The 25,844-nt window shown below is 41.5% G+C and overlaps 1 protein-coding gene across 1 annotated transcript in view; it reads right to left on the reverse strand.

The window, feature by feature from the left end:
• The window catches only part of CDYL2 (chromodomain Y like 2), a 52,728-nt gene extending 27,440 nt beyond the window's left edge, over positions 1-25,288 (reverse strand). Inside the window, exon 1 of the mRNA XM_054389703.1 lies at positions 25,260-25,288. Coding sequence (XP_054245678.1) covers positions 25,260-25,283 — 24 coding nt within the window. The 5' untranslated portion in view covers positions 25,284-25,288. The remainder of the gene's footprint in view (positions 1-25,259) is intronic.
• Positions 25,289-25,844: the final 556 nt, after the last annotated feature.

Here is a 25,844-nt window from a genome sequence, read left to right on the forward strand (position 1 = left end):
CCAGCTGTGTGCTGCAGGTTAGTTGCATTTTAAAGCAGTGATGAGGCAATTAGAAATGACTGTTAAAAGCCTTTTCTGGACCCAGTGTTTTGCCTGCACAAGTACACTGTTAGTTACCTTCCCAGGCATTTTAAAGAAATGGAAAGAAAAGCCTCTCTTTGTGCTTATGCAAGCAACATGATTTCTCCTTTGCGTAAGGGGTCTTCTGGCAGAGGGAGCTTGCCTTCATTACCAGTTTGGATCAAACGAAGCCCTCGCTGATAGCTTGCACAAAACCAGCCAACCACAGCTCCCATGCAGACTCATATCTCTACTGCCCTTACGCCTTCTTTCTTGGAAGTCCCACCTTTCCCTGAATTCAGTCTCACTGGAACTGAAATTCTGGTCTGGTTTCTAGTTGTGCTTTCCTGGCTTTTCTGAAAGCTGTCCTGGTGCCACATCTCCAGTTTCACACAAGGGCTGTGTTTCCCCTCTTGATGCCATCTGTCCCTTTTGCTGACCCTACTAACAGAACCCATTTTTGTGCCCTCATCCTCTCTTCTTTTGTTGATGGCAGCTTTCTCCCAGTCAGAACTTAACCATGCTCAAATCTCCCAGACTGTTAAAGCCATTTTGTTCTCCCACTATAAATTAAAAGGCATGATCTAAAGTACTTTCTTTTATCAGGATATTCTAGTGTCTGTGTGTAAACACTACCTGTGGTGGAACTGACACAATCACTCATTTTGGAGCAAATAGGAACAATAGTATGCACAGAAATCCTGCACTGCAAGAAGAGCATTTTTGTATAGACTGGTACTGTCTCTTGGGAAAGGATTGGAAAAGGAAAACTGACAGATAACAGGGATCAGGAAGGGACTACTCGGTCAACTTGTGCTTGCAGTCCTGGTCATTGTAGGCAATTACATCCTATAAACCTTTTCATATTGGACACCTTCAAGATACAGAAGATATTTCTAGACAAACATGAATCACTACATACAACAGGTGGCAATTCAAACACAGGGGTTTCTATTTCTTTTGAAGCATAACCATGCATTTCATTTATCAAATCCATGTTTTCTTATGCATAATTAAAAATCAGTTCATTATTGTACTTCAGTGGTCATATTTCTTAAGGGTAGGAAAGCAAGAAGCAGGGCACACCAGATTCTCGATGTGCTTTACGTTAAAAAGCAGCCAGTTCTGGACACAACTTCTACAACTTGCTAGGAGAGTTTATTTCAGAATGAATCTGTTTGAATGCTCTCTAGAACATCTGAAGTTGATGATAAACACTTGTATTCCAGTACTGAAGTACAGCCAGTAATTTCTACTATACATTGTACATGTATAGTTTGTACATTATAGTGCACACTTTAAATTTAGAAACAACAGATATTTTCCTGGTTTGTAGACCAACAAAGTGCAAAATAAATGCTGTTCCTATTTACTATCATAAGAGAGATTTGAAAACACGGTTAGTGCACACTGCTAATCTAAGAGAATTGAGCTGTGGATGTGCTTCAAACAGAACTCTTCTTGTGCAGTCTATTTCTGTGACAAGCACAGATGACTAAAAGATGAGTGAGAAATCTAAATTCAAAGAGACAAAATATTTTGCTAAGCTCTACAATGAGCTGGGGGATTTGTACATGTACGTCTCTCAGCTTTATAATGCACTACTTCCTCAAATGTTTCTCTGCTGAATTCAGTGGGATTCTCCAGTTTATACCATCTGAAGTGTGTGCATGGGAAATGGGTCTGTTTATTAGAACAGTTCAGTACAAACTAGGAAGGACCCGATTCTGCCTATCCTTCCTTTACAGTACTGCAGGTCAGCAGAATGATTCTGAATTTTTTTAGGTGCAAGTAAAATCAAAGAAGCAATCCCTGGGATTTAAACCACTGAAGTCTTTAATTTTATTTTTAAGAGCAGTTTATAAGAACAGGGGCAGGACTTGAAGAGACATCTAAGCAAACATGATTATGTGAACATATCACAGATCTTTCAGTACAACTTCCTGGAATTTGTTAAAAATAGTTTCCAAACAGACGTGAAAATGTGTAAGCAGTACACATATAATAAAAATATGACCAGCACTAAAGGTGCTTTTCACCAACATTAGAGCAAATCCAGGAATACAGGAAGCAATGATTAGTTTTCATAAAAGTTTCACCTGAGATCACTGGAAAAAATTCCCTTTTCTTTGTGTTCATCTGCAGTTTGTTCTCCTTCACCTTATCTGGTTCTATGTTCTGTTGTACAGTTCACTCACTCTTTTTCTCCACCACATGCGGAACTGAGGATTCCACATTAAATATGGTTCAGCTATTATCCAGTATAAATAAATACCTGAACTCCTCTGCTGTGCTACCAGTGACTCATTGCTTTACAAATTCTACAGATTCAACCCACATCTAGTGTAGAAGGTAGAAAAATACTTTCTTAGCCCTTTTACAGCAAATGGTCTGGGCTGGAAGGCACCTCCAAAGGTCATCTAGTCTGACTTCCCTGCAGTCACAGCAGGGATATCCTCAACTAGACCAGGTTGCCCAGGGCCTCATCGAGCCTCACCTTGAATATCTCCAGATAAATGAGCAGGAAGAAGGGAAAGTGTGTCTTTTGGGGAGCTGTTGGTCACTTGGTCACTCAGAGCTGCTGAGACAGATTTCAAGGTGGCACAAGCTTTGGCTGTTCAGAGAAGCTCTACCTACTCAGTGTGACAACTAAGGAGAACTGTCCTAGGGCAGCTTGCTGGCTTTGCAGAGCTTACATCCCAGGGAGAAGATGAGAGACAACAGGAGGGTACAGCATATTGAGGGGCTGCAAGTAGATACTCTTCACTCCAAGTGGCCATTGAACAACACATTCTGCTTACCTAAGTTTCTTAAGTTAATTTTGCAGTCATCTTTGAGGGGACAATGTAATAGCTTTGCAGTTACCTTCAAGGAACATGTCCTGTATTGAAATGATAGGCTGGTAAAAACTAAGGCTCTGTGTTGGTAAACAGGACAAACAGATAATTAGAGCATGTATTGGGTGGTTACTCCAAGAGACAGCAATTTTGGAATTGATGTGTAAAAAATCTCCAGTGACAGGATGTGTTTTTCGCCCTGTACACAGGGAGCCGCAAGCGTTTTTGAGATGGTCAATACATATTTGACAGAGCAACAAGACAAAATGTATTCCCAGCTTACAGGCCTGAACATGAAGGAGGATGATAATCCCTCCCCCATCACTGAGACAGAAGAGAGAAGGAAACAAAAAACCTTGTCCATGTTAATATATATTAATGGCTGGAGAGGGATAAGGAGGTGTCAGAAGGATGTATCATCTATCCTTTTCATGCTTTCTATCCAAACTAGAATAGGAAGCAACTGGTTGGGAATATCCATATAGCAAAGGTAGAAACAGTCAAATTTGTGAATAATATCATGCAGGGATAGGTTTTAGAAGGAAAGGACTAAAAATAGATAACTTTGTACAATATAGAAGGTTTTCCTTTTAGTGAAAAGCTAAAGTAGGAATTTGTAAAGTGGTGGGATAATAAGAGAAGTCATGAAACACAAAGGTTTCTTTCAGACTCCAGGAGAATTCTTCATTTTCTTGGTTACATGAATGAAGTTAATGTGATGGCACAATATAGCAATAAGCCAAAAGGAAAGGTAGAGCAGAAGAAAGGAATAAAGAAACATGCTTCGGGCAACTATAATGGCATGAGAGGAGCACAGGATTTTACAAGTAAGTATCCAGGATACCAGTGTGACATCACAGAAAAAATGGCACACTGCAAAAATTATCTGTGAAGGAGTAATTGTCAAAAAGGAAAAATAATACATCATTATCCCTCAGAAACAGCAGTCAAATGAACAGGGTCAGTGGGCCAAGTTCAATTATTGCATAGGTTTTCTCTGCAGATCTGTATTCACTCCAGTGTAAAACTGACTTACTACTGGTGTCTGGAAGGAGCAGCAGACCTGTATTCAGTCCAATGTAAAACTAACTTACTACTGGTGCCTGGAAGGAATGAACTATCTTGTGGACAGTAGTAAAGGCAGTTCTGGAAGCTGTCAGCATTCATCAGAAGGATGCATTTTAAACCATCTGGTAGGAATCTGCATGTTAAAAATGGGGCCAGTGCTCTAAATGTGGAGATGCAAAGCATAAAAGCATATCCATTGATTTAACATAGGAGTGTGTTTTGGAGCTATTAGATGGACTCTGTGTGAGAAGGACCTTTGCTTGCAGTGTGGGTGAAAGGCACTAACACATCTGTGCTTATGCAAATGTCTGCAGTGACTCAGACTGACTACACCACACTGCCTGGCTGGCTCTGGCTGCGTGTGACTGCTAAACTCTTCTGGCAATGGCAATGTCCCCTGGGAGCTGCTACCAGAGCAGCATGCCACGGAGGAGATGATCACAGGTTCCCCTCCTGCTGTCTTCAGAGCCTAGATCCTCTTGAAAGCTGACTTTGGCAACTGATGGTCACGATTCCTCGACCTCAGTGAATCCTGTTTCAGCCTTGGTAATTCACACAAGCTAAGGAAGCATTAATTGATGAGTTCTTTTAGTCATCATTATTCCTGATGATAGGATTTCAGCCAAGTGTTGGCAGTACTTTGAGCTGTAGGGGTTGCTCTAGACTGAAATCCATTGCTCCTTCAGAGAGGTCCCAAGGAACAGCAGTGGGGTTTCTCTGGTGGAGAGGTACAGATCTTGCTATCCTGCTCAAACTGCCTCCAAAGGTTACTGTGGAGGCATGTGCTGCATCTCCATGCTGACTGCTATCTTCTTTCTATTGCGAGATGATGCAGACACACGGTGCGTCAGGGTGAGACTGGAACTCTGATGAAGCTGAGGAAGCATTTAGAAATGTCTGTGCTCAAAGCAGCATTGAATATGTAAGGAGTGAATATATTACTGGGAAAATTTTCCATCTATTTGTTAGTCAGATTCCTAACTTGCTAATACCTCAGCTGTTCCTGGACGCACACAGAGCAAAGATGTGGCAAAGGGCTTTGTTCCACGTGCCTCCATAGAATGGGGCACTATATTTTTATAAAAGTAGGGTTTCTGAGATTTATTCCCTACATTTGTCTCACTGGGATTAGGCTAGTGTATGTTCTCTCTGTGGCACTATGCCAGTCACAGACCAAAGCTGTGGAAGGCTGCAGCTGTCTGCTTGTTATTAATTGAGGGTTAGTGCAGAGACCAATGCACACTGGTGCTCCAACACCCAGACTGCTTTCCAGATACTTTATGAATGGAAGCTTAAATTCACAAGTATATGAAACCTCTGAATCACATTGCATGTGAAGATCTCAATTCCAACAGTTTATGAAATTACTACAAGGAGTTTTAACAAATGGCTAGTAAGTTGTTAGAGACTCTATGAACCTTGCACCTAATTCATCTTCTAATTCTAATGAGTCCACGATAATCTTTGGATGTCCTCACTGTCATCCCAAGCACAATCTATACATGTAGTCAAATGATGAAACAGATGTCCAGAGAGGCTGTGGAGATGCTTGGAACTTGACTGAACAAGACCCTGAGTATCACACCTATCCATTCCTCCCAACCTATATATAATTCTACAATATACACAGTTTGCCTAAATTTTCTTACTAATAATATATTAATTATTTTCCACTTGGAAAAGCATTTCCATTTGGAAAACTGAGTTCTAATGAAATCTGCGGAAGTGGGTGCATGAACTGACTCAATTAAACTGCATTTAAATTTACCAGGCAGCTGGAAGGGAGTTTTCCACAAAGATCTCTGATGATCCTTCTTTCCTTGATCTGATACCATCAAGGTTTGTTGACTTCAAGGTGATATGGAAAGATTAATCTACTCTCTGAGATATACAAGGGAGAGATGGGTTGAAAGACTGAGGTCAGCTGATCACAATGTTAAGATTTTTGTAGTCATAAAACGGACATTCAAAAATACATTGTGAAGTAATTATTCAGTACATTCTCAGTGTTTGTATGAACATTATTTAAGGTATAAACAGAATAAGGAACGTGCTAAGCTGGGGTGTGAACATACAACATGCTCTGTGATAGCAGCTAGTATTTCCTCTTTCTCCAATATGAAGGAATTGAAGACAGGGATAAGAGGGCTAAGTTATCACACATTTACCATAAAAGGAGAAATGCTAATAAAAATACTCTTGGACCTGTCCTGGAGGTTTGTGCAGAGATAGTAACAGAATGCTCCACAGGACAGGATGCTTAGATGGTGCTTTAAGGTCTAAGATTGTTTCTAGCCCACCTCACCACCTCAGCTGCTTTCTTCATTTTTATGTCTTTATGTTAAGTTCTGATGATTTGAAGATCTCAAGCTGCCAATGGTTAAAGTTATTAGTTTAAGTCCAAGGAAACAAGAAACTTAAGGTAGTCATGGAAAAAGAATTCCAAAAAACTGATAGTTTGTCTTTAAATAATCAAAGACCTCTCCCCAGTTACTACTCTGAAATGTTATTTTCATAGATACAAAGCACCATGCAAATCTATCCTATTAAGTGGATCATTACTATTATTTAAGAGCATAACAGGTGGAGCTTGGAGCAGTAAGCATTTTCCTTTAATATGTACTGTGCCACGATGTTTTACTGGTTCTTGAACAGTCAGAATATGTTCACCACAAAATCTAGTATAGAGTGTCTGTCGGATCAGCGCTAACGATTGCTCAGTGTGCTTCAGAGACAAAGATGTTGGTTTTGCAGTATAAAAATATGGTGGTATTCTGGAAAAGACCTTGCCCTTAGCTGCTGGATGTCACATGCAGTGTTTGGGACACGCACTGTGCAGTACAGGGCAAATACAGCATACATGCCAGTGTATGCTGCACTGGCTTCACAGTTGCTGCCTTTTGAGTTTTGTCAACGAACACAAACAGTGCAGATTTTAAAAGGCAGCTTTGCACCTGTGAATGACTTTTAAAGGGAATCTGAGATATTTTACAACATGTGTAAAGATACACACTGGTTAGATGGCTGCCACTGGGGAAAAATGAATGGAATGTTCAGTTTCTCTCTACATGGCTAGAAAGAGACTTCCAAAGGTGGCAGTAAGGGAGAACAAAATGCGTGAATCACCTGTATGTCTTCTGCATTTTGGTGAACGTTTTCTTACTCAGATGAGCAGTCTGAGGCGTTTAGTTTCTTCTGATGGCCATACAATATGAAATTCTTCTATAGTCAATGCAATCACCATGTCTGAAATCTTTCCATTTTCTTTTGTTTGGTGATGTGCTTTCCCATTTTCTAAACCCTCCATAATACTAAATGTATTAACAGTGGAGACATCTGCTCAAGTTCATCAATAAGACACTTCAATTTTCTTCATTTTTTCTTCAACATAAAAATCTGTTTGGCTTCAGGTTTCTTTGTAATACATACTTAGAGAGTGAAGAGATTTTTCAAGCTCTTTCAAGCTCTCTTCTACCCTAGAGTTTGTGTGTTGGGATCTAGGTTCTTTCCTCTGTCTGATACCTGTCTACTTATGGGACAGTAAGTAAGCAACATGAAATCTAATTGTGGAATCCATTGTGGGCATTGCTCAATGAATGGCATCCTGTGATAATCTACAAAAGCTGCATGTACCATGTGAAAATGTATAATCCTGAAGTACTGAAAATTTCTGCTACAGGAGAGTGATTTGCACTTTACTCAAAACCCAGAACTCCCTCTTGAGCAGGTGGTCACCATGCCTTCCTTAGAACTATAGGTTTTTAACCACTGTTTAAAATAAAAGGCTAATGATATTCAGATGTACTAATAATGTTGAAAGACTCTACATGTTTGAGCTTGAGCTTTCTAGCATTTTAGGTGTTTATTGTGTAGAACAATCTAAAAATGAAGAATACAGAACTACTGAATGAGCAGTGACCTTCCAGAGTGAAGGACATGGGATACTACCAAAGCCTTGACCATGTCACCGAAGTCTGCCTTTTTTTGGCAAACAATGAGTCTGTGGTTATAAAACTTTTGAGGCTGTAGTGTCTTGATAACATTTTGAAAACACACTAGCATACAGATCTAGAGCAAGTTTGATAAACCATGGCACTGAAGAAGTACCAATGCCACTTCCATCGAAGTGGAACCTATGTTCCTCTTAAGCATGATGGCCCACACTTGATTGGTTAACTGTCATGACATTACTTACAGGCCCACAGATTTACAGAACTGAAGGCTAAAAAGGACAATTATATATCCATGCAGCCTGTCTTGGGTTCACAGGAATGTTTTTCACTCAGCAGTTCCGCCTAGGTCCCAAATTCTGTTTAGTTAAACAACATCTATTAGAAAACCATTGTGTCTTAATTTAAGTGACACAGTTAGTGAATTCAAGTGCTGCACATAAAATGGTATAACCCTAATGATAAGAAGTGCATCTCATTTCTAATTTATGAAAGGTAAACTTCCAGACACTGGCACCTTTCATATCTCTGTTAGCTCATTTCATTTTCCAGGCCTTAAATCCTGCAGAGTGGTTTGCAGCTAGCAGAACAGATGGTCTCCATATTTAAGTTCTGTAAAATTTGGGTGCTAATGTGATGGCTCTGTCTAAAATTTTGTAGATGCTTCAGAAGCCATATTCTAAAGTTTCATCATAAGTGTTAGGATTCATCACTCCTGTTTAAAGTTCAAATTCACATTATTTCATGCACTTTTGAGGCAGAACATTTTTATGACATGCAGGACTGCAATAACTTTAGATCAATCTAAGTCACTTTTCTTCTTTCTGTTATTGCTCAGAAAAATAATAAAGCTCTTAAAGATGGCAGGAAAAAATAAATGTAAGGAAGATGTGCTCAGTTCTGCACCCCACAAAGTTTTACAACTTATTGTCTTAAATCTGTACTCGTGTTCAGTCATATGGAAAGAACAGTTTGCCCCTGTGCTAGACTGGATCATTGCAAACAACTATGTAATTACCCACATCTGTCTACAAACTGCTTTACATCTGCATAAATCTGTACCCTTTCTGAAACAGGACAAGAAGGCTCTGAGGAGACCTTATTGTGGCCTTCCAGTATCTGAAAGCAGCTACAAGAAAGCTGGTGAGGGACCTTCTAGGGTGTCAGGTAGTGACACGACTGGGGGAAATGGAGCAACAGTAGAAAGGGGTAGATTCAGATTGGATGTTAGAAAGAAATTCTTTACAGTGAGGGTGGTGAGACACTGGAACAGGTTGCCCAGGGAGGTGGTGGAAGCCTCATCCCTGGAGGTTTGTAAGGCCAGCCTGGATGTGGCTCTGAGCAACATGATCTAGTGTGAGGTGTCCCTGCCCGTGGCAGAGGGTTTGGAACTGTATGATCCTTGAGGTCCTTCCAACCCTAACAATTCCATGATTCTATATCCTCATTTGTTTGTGAAAAATTCAAGTGCTAAATATTTATTTTAATTTATTTTGAGCCAGGAAACTACCTAAATGCAAGACCTCAAAAAAGAAGTAATATCAGAACTTACACATGCTGTAAAAATGTCATAATCTACTTTTTTTAAAAAAAGAAAAAAGGAACTTTCAGTGTTTGGGGTTTTTAAAACTACATGTTATGAATTAAAAAAAATGAATTAAGACAAATTAAGCTGGAACACTTTAGGAGTGCTCTCAGAGCAGGCATATAAAGCACTGATCAAACGTAAGGAAAGAGTTCACATACTTTGCATTTACTGGTTTACCTTTTTACCATAGTAAAGTATATTCAAGTCCAAAGGATTAGAGTCCTTTGGATGCATGTGCCCCAAAATAAGGAAGGGGTTGGTTTTGCTGACCTGAGAAACCATTCACTGGGCACAAGTGATTCACAACCGACTGTGCTGTGGGACATGAAGAAGTAACAGCATTTTTTTCTCAACCTCAAACTTATTAAATAGTTTGTTGAGACTTTTGGGGTATGTGTAAGAACTGCTGTCACTTCAGAGCAGACAGCAAACCAAAATTACATTATTTTCTCAAATGAAATTCAGGACTAGTGAATCAATTTCCACTAAAATAACTCTGTTCTGCATTTCAGAGATCAGGGAACTCCATGGGGTAAATGCAGTTAGTAGGTTACATTAATGGTACATAAGCTCACTGGTCCAGGGCAGCCGAGTATGAATGAGATTTTCATTCACTGATGAAAGTAAATAAGTTACATCTCCCTGTCCTTATAATACTTTTGTAGCCTACATGAAAGCTGTACATATTGAGCTTAATTTTGAAGCCAAGTTTTCTGCGGATTCAGCTGTGGACAACCTGTCTCACTTTCCAGGTGTTCCCATGTGTGGAGGCAGTAGAGAGAGGTGGTGGGGTGCCAGAGAGCTGGAGGTGGGCAGCGGGGTTTGCAGGGCTGTCTATGGGGACAATACCAGCCAGGGAAGGGATGAGATGGGACAGAAAAGCACAGAAATGGGCTGAGCACAGAGGAAGTGCCTTACAGCCTTCAGAATAGAACAAGTAGTTCGGGGTCAGGAATGATCTTGCAATCACTGTACACATAGCCTAAATCGAAGAGAGCAACTGCTTTATCTGTGGAGATTTACTGCTTTGTGGAGCTAGACACAATCAGAAACGAGCAGCACAGATCTATCATAAGGAAAGGCACAACTATCCTGTTGAGTTCTCTGATGCCTTCATTCTCCTGAAAGAGAGAATGTTTTGCCCCATGAGCATTCTGGAAAGTTGTGAATGTTTTCACTTAAGGGCTAAATCCTCAGGTATGTTTTGGTTTTAGGAACCTGAAAACCTTTTCTAAAGGCTTCATAAGAAACAAGCAAAAGACAGATTTACCAAACAGTAATAATAATAGCATTAATTTTTTAAATATACCTAAGTTATGTTCCTGTAAGTGACAGAAGAACCTAGCCTATCAGACATTTCCCTAATCATCTGAGTCAAAAGCTACAGACTATGTCTTACGAGAAGTTACAAAGCATTACACCACTGGTAGGTTCTGATTTGTTATTTACACAATGCTATACTCATAGCTATGCATAATCAAATCTCTGCAGCACTGTAATGAGCAAGGGCAACCTGGTTAGTTAAAGCTGTTTTTTTAATGACTTTTACAAAAATAATTAGAGGCCTAGGGCTTTTTGTTTTCTTGGTGTTCCTAGCATATTTCTCAGCTTTTGGTATTACAGCACACTGGAATAATTTTATAAATGTAATTTTTTAGCTTTTGAGTGTTCCAAAGTAGACTGACCAGGAATATATTATTTACAACACGTGCCTGTTAATCAGCTTTATGAGATGATTCTCTATTCACTCCACACTAACTTCTCTACTAACCTCCCTCTTTCCATTAGCAAAACCAGAGGTTTTCTTTGTAATGAACCTGTACTATAGCCAGAATGCAGGTCTGATGGTACTTTCCTTTTAAAATGATACCAGTTCATCACCTTCAGTAATTTTTAGGTTTCTGATGAATGCTTTTTCTGCAGAGAAGACCTGAGAGTTTCCTAGCTGATTCTTTCCTCCAGTGCATTTTCAGTCCTAACAACTATGGGAGCTAGGTGTTAAAAATCCTTTCTAGAAGAAACCTCCAACATTAAGAGGAGAGGGTGAAAACTCTGCTCATTGTAAGAGAGAGTCTGATACAGATATCCATTTCTTTTGACAACAGTTCCCAGCTGTGACTGTAGACCTTAGGAGACCTCCTTCCATCTTGTTTTGAAAAGAGAGATAAGTGGTGCTGCAATGAATTTTGCCCTTTGAAGGCCAGTGTCCATACTGCACATGAAATGAATCCTTGCCATTCATGTTTTCCAACAACATTGACATTTCGGTTTCAACCATGTGATGAGGCTGCTTAACAAAAATGCCAACTCCTTATCCTCTGTGGGTACTTGTGTCACAAAGCAAATCAGTTTTCCTGTGAGTATGGATCTCCTGAACTTCTGTGAACATCTAGGAACATGGGAACCTGGGGCACTGGAAGCCATTTGCATTACAATGTCATTTAAGTTCCATTCAGAGATGTCTGATCAACTTGATGCTGAAAACAGTTGCTAACACGGATGAGCTACTTACACCAGGGTTGCTGATGTTGCTGAAATTGGCAGCACAGAACTGGTGCACTTTTTAGAGCTCCATAGCACACAAGGCTCAAAGGTCAAACTGCGAGCACTGCTTTGCAGGACTGAGAAATCCAAAGAAACTCTCAGTCCTATATAGAATTTATGAAGCTCGTTAAAATAACACCCAGTCCTAAATGAGCCACAGATTTACATCCTCTCTGTTGTGGCTCTTGAAACTCAGAGAGTGCGATTCCCTCACACAATAGCAGCAAGAAGCCACAGATCGAAAGCAGCTGCCACCATGTTTGCAAAAGGGAACGTGCTCCTAGCAGTCTGCAGTTTCTGTCTGTGAAGTGTGGCAGCTACCAGTTTGCTCCATTCAGAGATGTCTCTCTTTGAGTCAGAGGTTCAAGTAACCTCAGAAATGGAGCTAAAGACTAGTCACTTCAAAAGAAAAAAACAGTAAGGCTGACTGTAACCCAGCCTTGGCTGATCCTGCCTCCCTCAGTTCCACTGCAGAGCCCTGTCACACTGGTGTATCATCAGAGGGGGAATGAACAGGTAGGTCTTCTAGCAGTTCTGCTGCAAGATCTGAGGCTTATCACATCGTTCCTCTGCTAACCCTGAGGCTTACTACTCAAGTACTTTCCGATTCTTAAGTGATATATCAAATACCAAATATCTGTAGGCAATTCCCAGATATTGCCTTGATGCCTGTGTGCATTTAAATACACATCCAAAACATACTTTGTGATTCTCAATACTGAACAACTTCCTCACTGCATAACCTCGCACTCTGAAAGATCAACTGCCATTGGACTGCAACTTTTGATTATCAGAGATGCTCATGATCTTGGAATGGCTGCCTTGGGGTGGTAATAGGAGGAACAGCAGCTGGACATGAAGTAAGAAATGTTTAAGGAAGGTTCTGTTAGAGCTGTTTGGAGCTGCATAAATCCCCAGCATCAGTAAGGGAATCTAGAAATTTTACAGCAACATTGCAGTGAGACAGAAATTAATTAAGTCACCTAAGGAATTCTGCCTTGTGGTTTGGAGATAAAACAGCATTAAAGAATGTTGTCATTGGTTTGTGAATTCTGATTTGAAATGAACTGTAGAAAACCAAGGGGTCTATGCTCTATGAAGTAACAGCAATGCAGATTACACAGCCAAAATAAAAGCATGGTTTACACATCTCAATTGATTAGCAAGCAAGATTTTTTTCCTTGTATAATAGGCTACAAGAACAGCAGGAGAGGTAAACTGCATCACGCATGGTACACATAGAAGGTCCAGTTCAAGTTACAAGGAGACCTGCCTTTGTCTTCTAAACACAACAGGTTGTCTGTGGTGTTTGATGTGAGTGGCTGCAGCACAAAACCCCCCCAGCAGCACAGTTGCAGAACCATTCAAATCACTGCCCACAGTAGCTTGTCAGTAAGTGCACACCCTGCAATATTTGGTTCCACTTCCGAGAGTGAAAAATGTGGCATCACTGGTACTCACTAGAAATGCTATCAGTAATACCATGTCGGAAAGCCAAAGTGCAGGAGGGTCAAACAATGCAGGAAAAAGCTCCAGCATCCTTTGTGGTGGCCACGACAGAGCTAGGAAACTTGCTTTCAGTTGGGTGAAAAAGCAGTCTTCCATCAATTCTCCTAGCAATGCCTTGAAGCTTTCAGAGGCAGCAAGAACTCAGGTTCATACAAGATTATGAACCGCAACAGGCAGTCCATGTGTTGAGCCATGTTGTTCTTCAATGAAAGTGCATTCATTCTATCAGTGTAAGCAAAGATTGATGAGAATAATAATCCAAAGCCTGTGATGTGTACAATGAAAAAAACAAAGGGTGTCTTCTTTGGAGCTTGGAAGTTTTGTAATCTTGACCCACCTGATCAATGCCATATAACACACCATTTGCAGAGGCCTTAGTCAGCAGCGAGAAATGACAAGGCCACCTTGGCACTCCCGCTTTAATCTGTCATCTGATGTCACTGCATGGGAAAGGCACTGGAAGTCATTCACTACTGTAGAGAAGGCAGTGGGGAAGACAACAGCAGAAGACAAGTATCCTTCCAGTGGCCTCTGAATGGTCTATTCTGAGCTAGGACAGGGGAGGAGCAGAGCACTCACATACTACTTAGCTGCCATCGGGTCATGCAGGCACCCTGCTGGTCATGTACTCTGATGGTGCATTTACGCTTCAGCTCCCCTAAAACCACCACATTGGTACTGTGTGCAGAATGCTACAGCAGGTCCTAAACTAAAGGAACGTCACAGGAAGGAGCTGATCCAGATCACCTGGGCTCTGAAGGCACTGTTCAGCTCTATGACACTGAACAATTTTTCTTTGGGAGACCCACAATTCCCACAGTTAATTGACCATTGCCACTGTTGACACCAAGAACCATAAACAAACTGCAGCCATAAAAAACAGCCATGAGCCTCATCCCTTTCATTTTATTAAGAAACATATAAGTTTCTGTGGGTGTAAAGGAGCCACTATTACCCTGGCATATGTAAAAATTCATTATCAAACACAGTTTTCCCCAGTGTTTCTGTTGCACCTTTTGTGTGTCAGCAGCACACCAATGGTAAGGGTTTCTACTGTATATAAAACATCATCAGGCCATAAAGGAAAGTATCAGGAACATTCAGTGCCACTGAGTTTTGCAGCCTGAAAGGTCTATTTTTTATTTAATTGCCTGTCTCACTTTGGTTTTATATATAAAGACAGAAAAGCAGTCAGGCTGCATTTCCACTGTAAAAAATACAACAAAATAAAAAGTTCACCTATTCTGCTGCTGCCAGAGAGCTGAAGCTGATGCCTACTGCTTCCTTCAGCTTCCTGTTACTTCTGTCACTGTTCCCATGCTATGGTGTATTTTGCTGACTATACAAACACTGCATGCTATTATGTATTAATCTGTAGCATAGAGTAGTAATAGGCATATAATAGTCACTACTTGGGTAAAACACTGCCAAGTTCCTCATCATCTCCAGCATTTTTTTTTCTGACCATTATAGCACATCATTTATGATTTTTCAGCACAGAAGAAGATGATGAGACAGTGGTAAGGTTTAATTACATAAGAATGGAAGCTGCTTTTTAACTTTTCACATTCTTGGATTGTGAAATGCTTGAGTTTGTGCACCCAGACCCTCTTGCAGTCATGCTTTCACTTACTGCAGTTGAATCACAGTTTTAATTGCCCCTCATCATTTATTCTGTCAAGAACTTCCAGGTTGTTTCCCCTGGAGTCATGTGAAGGCATTTTAATATGTAAATGTAGTTTCCCTTATAATTCCTAGTACTTAATTTGGGATCCAGAAAGTCTCCATCCTCATCCCTGTATGGATTTTGATACTCGAGTTCTATTCCTATTTAATTTGAAGCTACACTGTTATGTTGTACCACTGCTGAATCTAAAACATTGCTACTTCCTCTGCTTTGGTGAAGATAAGTTCAATCGATTCTTATGCTATGTCATTCCAAATTCATACATTCACATTTGCAAGGGAGTCCACTATTCCTCCCTTACATTAATCATCAAAACTTTGTGATCAACATCTCTGCAGCTTAAGAGTCTCAGAATCCATCTATGAGCCCAGCAAGCGCTGCTATGCATTTTTTCTTCATGTAAATGGCATCAGGAGGAATTCCCCAGCACCAATCCTGTCAGACTCCCTGACACCTATTGCAAAAATTTCTGAAACACAAATTCATCAAGTGTATTACTGTGATGACTTTCTATTCTGCAAAACAGTCCCTTCTCCAGAATGGGAAATTCCAAAGTATTATTAGAGAAAATGTCAATGCACTTAAAGAGTAGTCCATTAGCATAGTCAAACAAATTGTACAAAGCAGTTAAGAAAACCCCTGTGTAGTCTCACACTTTAATTTCTACTATCTACCTAAGTTCTACAACTGATAACACAAGCAAAGCTCTCTCCTTAGTAGCTACCCTGCCATCTGAGAACAGTTTACAGCAGCACTGCTCACTGCAGGGACTGCAAACTGATGTCAAAAAACCCCATTAATTTTATATGTGTGAGAGAAATTGACAAGTTGAGCTGGTTGGTTAGAAATCAGACTAGTTATATTCCCAGAGATCACTAATTACCATTGATGAAAAAATCTAACACAACAGCAGCTTGATGGGATTGTTAACAGTTAGTGGCTTTTTAATGTATATTCAGGTAAGGCCTTTAAAGGTTGATAAATGTGTGTTAGCAGCCCTGTAGAGCATGAAGGAAGCCTATGAATCCAATTAAAAAAAAAATAAATGCAGAATAGTTGTGGATAAACCCTTTTAGATGCTGAAATGGTTATCTCATAGAAGTAGCAGGAAGTTGTTTTCATTAATTAGAAACATTTTATTAATATAACTTTCTAATAACACTGACTTGACCATTTGACTCATTCCACACATTTACTCCAGAAGTTTATCCCTTCTACCCCAGTTATTAGCCACAGCTACTGCAATGAGCCAGAGAACTTTATTAGTTTGTCTGTTTGGCTCAGTATTATTTCTACCACCTGCTGCATTTTGTGAGAAGTCTAAACCATGAAGTCTCTAAACAGAAACTGACCTTACTCTACTGATTTGTCTTTTCGTCTGCAAGGGTACTGATTGACAATGATTGGCAATTGGCGTACAGCTTGTAAGGCAAGTATGTTCATGATCTCTGCAGACCGTATCAACATCTTAGTCAATACCTATGTTTGTTTAATGACTGTAGTAAGTACAAAACTAAGAACTGCCATAGGAAGTCAGACTACAGGTCCACTTAGATCAACATGTATATTCTAATAGAAATTAGTACTTGGTGCTTAGCAAACAGCATCTATAGAATAAACCCTTGCTCTACCCTCCTAGCTTCTGGTGATTAGCAGTTTTAGGATTTTTTTTTTTTTTGTGCTAATAGGCATAAAGAGATCTGTCCTTCAGGAAGTTGTTTCACCATGCTGTACACCCATTTGCAGTTCTGACTTCCACAACATCCCATGGCAATGAGTTCCAAGACTTAAATACTGTGCAGAAGTACTTCCTTTGTCTTGGTCACTTGCCTAGTCATTTAATTTGCTGCATGTCTTTTCTTGTGCAATGAGAAATAGCATTCATCACTGAATAAACTAATCATCCCCCACTCATTTTCTCCATACCATTCATATCTTCCATGAGCACTTCTGCCAGACAGAAACTTGTCCTAAGGTGTCTTTCAACCAATGGCCATTCCGTACTGTGCAGCACCCTGCTGGTCCTTCTCTGCATAATTTCCAGTTCTGTGTTCATCTTGAAGTGGGTGCAGTACTACAGTTGTGGAAGCACAATGGGATTCCCCAGTGACATAAGTATGATAATTTTCATTCTCTTTTTTTAATAACGCAAAAAATTCCTGTTTTCTTGAGGTTTGCCCCTGAGAAAGAGCTGTCTGTTCCTATGGACTGGACACCCATTAGAAGCTGGAACACATTTTCTAGTTCATTTTCATCTGAAGGGAGTGCAGTCACTGCTCTCCAAGACAGTTCTGTGATGCAGATGGCAGTGTGGTAAACGGGGATCACAGGGAGATTCACTTCAAAAGCATGCACCTGATCCACAATAAAATAGTAATGTAGGCACACCCAAAAACTTTCCACAGTGGTTCCAAGATCTCTCTGGAACAGTAATGGATTCTCCAGGGCTCTCTGCAGTGCATGCATAGTCAGGATTACCTTTCCTTTGATCATTAGCTTGCATTTATAAACACTGCATTTCAGCTGCTCTCATCCAGCTCTTCACTGTCAACCTTTCCCTTGACAAAGCTAACAATAACCTATAACTTAGCTTCAGTAAATGCAATGCTTTCCAAGTAACTGATGATTCTGTTGTACAACACAGGTCCCAATACCGATGTTTGGACACTCTACTATAAGTACCCTTCATTGATTCCTCACTGTGAACCAGCTAAGAGATGACCAACCCTTCTGGACCATGGCTTTGTTTCATCAGCAGCCTCCCTGCGGGAACTTATCAGGAGGCCTTTAAAAAACCCAGTTACACCAGCCACAGCCATTCCTATCCACAGATTGACTAAGAGTTCTGTGAGATGTGACTTACTTCTAAGCATTCATGTTAACTCTTCTCCAAACCAAGGCATGTTCACATGTATTTGCTGTTTCTATTTCTTTTTATAGGTGCTACTAATTTGAGTGCAATGGAGCTCAGGCTTAATGATGTGTAGTCCCTTGTATCCCTTCTTAATCCACTGGGTGCTGAGCACACGTAAGTGATTGTATTACTGTAAGATGATTCGAAATCAACCCCACAAAAATCTAAATAAGTACAGCAAAGTGCCTTATGGAAGAAAATATTCTCATTGTTCCTGTTTTGCCTCTCTAAAGGAAATGAATTGTGAGATTTGGAGGTGGTCTGTGAGAAATCTAGCAAAGCCCAAGGCAGGCAACTGCTACTTTCAAAAAAAGTGCCTTCTGACACATTTTCAATACTGTTTTTTGCTTTGGTATTTTGTTGTAGTCTACTGAGCACACTGCTACCATTTACAATTCTATAAGAGTCAACCTATTTCCTCTTCTCTGGTAAGCCACAAGAAGAATACTTTTTTCACTCTCCAGGTCAGTCATATCTCCTCATTGTGAAAGTTTTGAGAGACTAACAGATTTGCAACAATAGTTTATATTACGACTGATAAAGAGATAGCATTGAAATAGGACTGGAATCGACATTTTCTCTGTGTAATAGAAGAAAACAGACTGAAGTGCTATTTTCCTTCAGCTTTGCAATATCACCAATCTAAAGTTTTGATAATAAACTGAGTGTGGCATTGTTATTCAACAGGCCAAAAGGACTGTTTCCCTTTTGTCAAAACCAGAATATTCTTATTTGCATGAATGTAAAGCAAGCCACCATGCACACACCCTACTACTAGTTGCCCTGTGCTGCAAATATTTCACTTTAAATTGTTTGATATATTATATTGTTCTAGTAGTTTAGAATTTTTTCTAATAGTTTAAAAATGAAGAACAGTTAACTATTTAGTTAATCTTTTTTCCAGTGTCAGGATGCCAGCTTCATAAAACAAGCTGCAGAAATTGTCTGGAAAATATATGGGTAAGGAGGAACAACAAAAAGGGATTGCACTGATGAAAACATAGAGAGGCAAGAAACTGTAATGCTGCTAGAAGTCAAATGAATGGACAAAGAAATGCTACTTACAGCATAGCTGGCTATCACAATCACTCCATTGATTAAAAAAAATAATTAGCCAATTTCTTTCAATATTAGACCACATTTAAATTTTGCCATTATTTGAACTGTGTCTCTCTAAATATTTTAACTTTCCTAAACAATTACTAAACAATGAGTTTATTGCTGGATTTTAATTTTGAATCAAAGACCAATCCAAAGTACAACACTGTGTGTGCTGTTCTGACAGCATTACAAAAGTGTGTGTCATCTTCAGCTTCAGATAGGTCTGAACATTGAACTTGGACAACGAAGAGAAGCACATTCAGTTCAGTGTCTTGGTGCTGGGACAGCCTTCACTGCATGTGTTGGATACCGAGGGTTATCTTCAGTAGCCCTTCCAAGCAGGAGTATGCTTGGAGATAAACTACACTTGATCCAGATGAAACACTTCATCAAGATTGTAAGAAAACAGTAACATGCATAAGAAATCCATGGGCTTCAGTATCCCAAAACATGCCAAGCAGTTTACAATGTAATGAGGAAGCTGGAATCGTGGTAACAGAGTGATGATGTAGGTAAACAAGACAGTCATTATATGCTGTGTAAAGTTCCATATGTAGCTTGACACTGGAATTTCTCAGTATGATAATGAATATTGCCCGAGTCAGACAGTTACACTTTTGAAACTCACTATCTGTAAGTTAGAGGACTACAAGACCTGTATGGGAGGGACCTCAAATTAACTCTTTGCTATTGACTTTAAACCTGAGTGTCATCTACTGTCTAGATGATTGCCCTCTTCAGGATTGAAGAACACTGTCTGCACTGCAAATCACACCCAGTCTGGAAAAGAGTCCCGAAAAGTTTCATCAGGCAGCAAGATTTCTAGATCTCTACCAACTATGGGCAATACTGATCACAAGATACTATTTTAAGGACAGCTGTGTCCTAAACACTGATTTTGATAATAGATCAATGACAGTGTATAAAGAAATGTCTGATTCTTCAAAATAGTTGTTAGTAAAGCTTTTCCACTAAAAGACTCAGACGTGTCATTTACAGATGACCAGATGCTTAGGTGGTGGAACAAGCCTGGTATGCTCAAGTCAGCACTGCACCCACACCTTGCCATCCTACAGCAGGAGCAGATGCTTAACTCTGTTCTATAATGCCCAGATCCTACTTCAAGTCACTGTTCTCTGCTTGTGAAATCAGACTGGTTCCTTCAACATGGAGCTGTTGTATCAATAAGAGGTTGATTTGAGAAATAGTAAAGTGTACTTAAATACAGCATCTTCTTGCAAGTCACCCCTTAGAGGATACATATGTGAAATACTTTAAAAATAGATTTCTGCTTTCCAGTTCAATAAGCAGGTTTCAGTATGTCTCTCCCAAAAAGTGACCCCATTGAAAGACTGAGCAAGATGGAAAGCTACAACGCTCAAACACTTTCAATTTCCTCACTTTGTAAAAAAATTTAAAAAAAAAAGGAAAAAGATTATTTTCTAAACTCAGCATCTGCAAACCAAACCTAGCATGCCAAAATTCAGCTGTGTTCTCTCCAATTTGCAGGTCTCCACATGTAATGAAGATTCAGCAGGCTAAACAGTGCCACTATGACCTTCAAATTTTGACTTTGCAGGTACCTGAGTGCAGGTGTGAGAGATACTATATCCCACCTGGATATACATTATCTTATAAACTGGGGCTCATTCTTAGCCAGCTGCGTAAGCAGAATAAGATGTAATTGAAAACTGTCACTATGGTGGACAAACCTCCATGGGCACTGTATCATTTCAGTGAGAAGTGGCCATTTTTGAAAACATCACTCTTCCACAAAGAGCAACACTAATGCAAAACCTGCTGAGTTTCAAAGACTGATTTTATTACTGTGATCCAGAAATACATGCATGTGACAGTCCCCTTCAGAGATTTAGCTAACATCTTTAGATCACTTACCTTGGGTGTTGTAATATAATCTGACACAACAATGAAGCAAGACTCCACATTTAAACATCATCACCCCTGAATGTTCATACAACGTGTTCATCACCCAAAAATTATTAGACTAAAAAACCAAAAAGCATCAAGATCAGTTTCATGAGCATCTCCACGACAATTGATAATTGATTTATATATTCATCAATAAAGTGGAAATTTATCATAGGAAAAAAAGTTATGTGCACTCTTCATAGAAAAATTTTTCCCCACTCTAAAGTCATCTCAGCTACTTCTCCGACCAGAACCTTCGTGAGAACTATTTGGGGTCAGGCAACACGAGAACTAAATTGTACACAGAAAATACAAAATATTCCTTCAAATTATTGACAGTAACTTTAATGTGAATCAACACACTCAGTTTTTAAGAGTAAGTACATTACCCTTTTGGTTTGGTATGAGAATTAACAAGGATTTCCTATCTACACATCAACCAGTGTTACTTGAATCAGAAAGCAAAACACAGCTGCCTTACTGCCTTTTGACTGCCCTTCTGTCAAGTCCTTCACTTTCAGTTTGTTATTCCTAGGGAACATCCACATAGTCCTTTAACAGGTTACCTCTTACCAGGAAGAGCAAACAAAAAACGACACCAAAGAACTATTCCATGGCTCTTTCACCCAGTCAGCAAAACTTGACGTCATGAGCACATGGAAGTCCAGCAAAGCCAAACTAGCATTTTACATAGCTTGAGAATTAGATAAGAATATCTACAGTATTCCACACTGCTAAAGGAAAAAAAAGTATTTACTTAAAAAAACCCCTTCAAAACTAACAGCTACCTTCTATCACAAAAGGGAAACATCTCTCTTTGGATGTAAAATGCCTTGATTCTACTAGGCTAATCTAGAACCGACTACCAGTGAGCACAGAATTCCCAGTGGGTGTTCTTTTGCTTCTAGAATAAATTGGTGCGTGTTTCAGTCCTACAAAATACATAATAGGAGGTATTTCAGGTGATTAGAAGCCATTCTGAACAGAAAAGGGCACCTAGTTAACCAAACATTGAGGTTTTGTCTGTGATCTTCTTTTACTTCAATAGAAAGCTATTAATTGAATTTCTCTTTAGGTTTAAAAGGTTGAAAAGCCTTTTAAAATAAAGCAGCAATAGAAAATGAATGAACTGACAGGACAAACATACACAGCTCTTTCCAAAACTTAAAATTTTATATACTTGCGTTTCTTGAGAAGTTAGTGTGGGAAATACAGATTGTAGTTTCTAATGTGCTTTATCATGGCTCCTAGATCATGGCTGGCTTTAACAAATATAATTTTGCAGCCATAGTAAATGCTCACAACTGCAGAGGTAATGGCTGTTGTATTTGCTGAAGCTGAGTAAGAATTCTTGAAGGACTCATAGAGATTACTACTGGAGTCAAAAGGGAATCAAGAGAGTAGTGTGCATATGGAATGTCACCACAATCCTCAAATGATTTTTTTATACAGATAGCCCCAGTGTACATCAAGCTAAAATCCTGAAACTGTTTAATCCTGCTGTTCACCTGGTCAAGAGGACAGAAAAGAACAATGTATCCAAGCAAGAAGGGACAAATGCTAACTAGTGTGGGACATCACAGCTCTAAGACCTTCTGTCTAAGGAATCCCTTTGATACAGATGGCTTTCTGGGACGGGAAGGAGCAGGGACGCAAATCTGAGTCTTTTTTAAAAGAAGCTACTACCATTTACACACTTGCTGCCTAATAGACATACAAACTCTTCAGATTTCTAGATAGTTCATCTGACCTCCATCATGGAGAACCTCACAGTGAAGATACAAAATGTAGATTGGTGATTGATAATCACAGCGCTGCAATATCCTTTCCCTCATGTGTCCAACATGCAGATGAAGACTTTACAACCTGACCAGCTGAGAAGGTCATATTCTGAACACCTCACACAATAAGGAATGATCAGCCATACTTCCACTTACCTGTTCTGGGGGATACGATTCTTCCATATCATACACTGGTAAGCAAAAGTAGTTCAAATGGAGTACCAAAGAAAGGATGTGGTTCAGAGGCTCTGAACCACAGCACTGAAGAGTTGCATTCATCCAGACAAATGCCGGCAGTGACCGGTCCTAAAATTGATTGCCAACTGGGTTGTAAGTCTGCTCCAGAACATCTCCATTCCAGGTTCCTGCTTGAGCACCATCACCGCATGCCTCACAGTAGTACTCAGTGCCCACATCCAACTGCCTAACATTGTCATCTTATAGTAACACAGAGATTATAAAATAGCAGAATTTTATGACGAGTAGGAGCAAACTCAGCATGGTTACCATTAGCCCAGGAGGTTTATTTGTTTTCAGAAGTAATCCAAACCTCTGAAGGAGACTTAGGCAAGACCAGGCAAAGATCCTGTATGAATCCTAGAAGGTGCAAAATTTTATCACCAACTTTTTTGAGTCAAAATTGCTCTTTGCAGAACTCTCACTGGCTACACCAGGCACAACATCAATACAGTTGGCATGCAATATCCGTCAAATTGCAAAGTAATATCACAGATACCATAAATGGTGGGTAAAAGGTCCATGGTACTGTTCAAATACCCATGTATTTCTGGTACTTTAAGGTCATGTAGGAGAGCATAAGTGCTGTTCACTTGAAAAGAGCTCTGTATCCCATTCAGCAAAATGAAGTCCTCACAAAGCAATGTCATCCCTTAACTGTGACCTTTGCTGAAGACTCTGAAAGACCACGACAAACTAAAACCTGTCTATGCGGAACTTGCCAGATCTTCCATTTCTTGCGCTTAAGACCCTACATCTGATCATCAAGATCTTCAAATGGAGATTAAGTCCATCCATGTTCAACAAACTGCAGGTGCAATTCCACACCCAAGCACACCTTGATAGTTGAGCAGTCAGTGCTCATGATCAGCACACAGTTCCAACTGGAAGGTGATCGTTCTGCCCTAGCCCTTAAACTGTGTGCTCCAGACAACCGCAACACCAATGGCCATTTCACCAGGGCCATGAAGCATGAGGAGGTAGTCTAGACCAACAACCATCTAGGATGTCCAGTCCTGTCTGGTTGGTTGAGGTGGTAGACTTCCACCTTTGTTCCACTTACTGGAGCTGGTTATTTAAAACACTTGGGTCCAGTCTTTCACATTTTTAATTTCTGCTTTCTCCCTTCTTCTCCTCTGGCACTTGGGATGAGCTTCTAGACTTGTTCTCTGTTTGGGCATTAGAACTGGGTGCCTGAGGTCAAAATTTGGCTGCGTCTCAACCACTGCCTGCCAACTGCTTTTCCCCTCGCTCCTCCCGACCTGGAAACCGGGCGACCGTCGCCCGATGCATCGCCGTTCACCCCGCTGCTGCGGCCGGGGCGGGGGGAACCGTATGCCGGGCTTCGGAGGGGCCGGGGCTAGCGCGGCCACGCCACCCACCCCACCTGGCACCTCGGGCCGCCCGGCCCCGCCAGCGCGGGGCCCCGGCCAAACTTCGGAGACCGCCGTGGTGGCGGGGGCGCAGCGCGGCCCCCCGCGCCCGCCCGGCCGCCGCCCCCGCAGCACCCCGGGCGTGAGGTGAAGCAACCTGGCGCCGGCTCCTGCACTTTGCACAGCGGGCGCAGAGCCGCCTCCATCCCTGCGCCTCCCGGCAGCGCTAAGGCGCATTTTTTCGCACTAATCTGCACATTCAGCACGTCCAGAGCGCCTGTGACTTTACCTGGACTTTCTCCACTCTCCGGGCTCATCACACTGCGATCACCTCCCCATCCTACCGCTAACTCTCGCTCTCCTTCACTCCTTCCTCCTCCTCTCTTGCAAGGCCTGCTAAGATCAAGCCCGATGGAAAGTAGAGAGAGAAAGAGAAAGAGAGAGGCAGAGGGAAGGGAGGGTAGCCGCTCCATCCCTCCCTCCCCTCCACCCCGGCACACACGCCAGCCGTTTTCCCCCCACCCCAGTCCTTTCCTCGGCAATTTCCTCCGCTCTTCGGCAACTACGACGGCTCCGCGCAGGGGCTCCCGAACGCGCCACCGCTGCCCTCCGCGGCGCCCCGGCCGGCGCCCCCCCCCGCGCCGCCCTTTCGCCCCGCGGCGCCCCGCGGCCCCCCGCTACCTCGTAAAGGTCCCCTGAAGCCATGCTGGGTTGCGGGACTGGGCTCCTCCGCGCCGTCTCCCTCTCTCCACCTCTCCCGCTCCCCCACTCGCTCTCTCTGTTGAGTAAACTGTGTTTTGCAGAATGACAGGCTTTGGGGCTGGCTGTGCGCAGAATCAGAGGCGAGGAGAGGCAGAGGCAGGCGGCGGGGCTGGCGTAACCAGCAGCAGCAGCTCGGGCACAGCACAGCGCCGGCAGCCGCGTCTCCCCCGCGGCGGCGGTGCCGGCGCCCCCCCACCCCTTCCCCTCCACACGCACCCTGCCCGCCCGCCCGCCCGCCACCCTTCCCGCCCCGGTGGGGAGGGAGACGGGGATGGGGATAGGGACGGGTTCCCCCGCGCCCTCCGACAGAGAAAGTCCCGGGGCCGCTCGGAGGCCTCCTCTTCTTCCTCCCTCCCCCCGCTCCCGCCTCACTCTGAGCCAGGAGCGCTTCAAACTCTTTCCGCGGCCTAAACAAATAAATAAATAAACGCAACATTTAAATAACAAAACAAAAAGGGGGCAGGAGCGGCCGCGCGGCGGGTAGGGCCGCAGCGCCCGCCCAAG

Source organism: Indicator indicator, chromosome 19 (genome assembly GCF_027791375.1).
Source record: "Indicator indicator isolate 239-I01 chromosome 19, UM_Iind_1.1, whole genome shotgun sequence".
In the NCBI taxonomy this organism is placed as follows: domain Eukaryota; kingdom Metazoa; phylum Chordata; class Aves; order Piciformes; family Indicatoridae; genus Indicator; species Indicator indicator.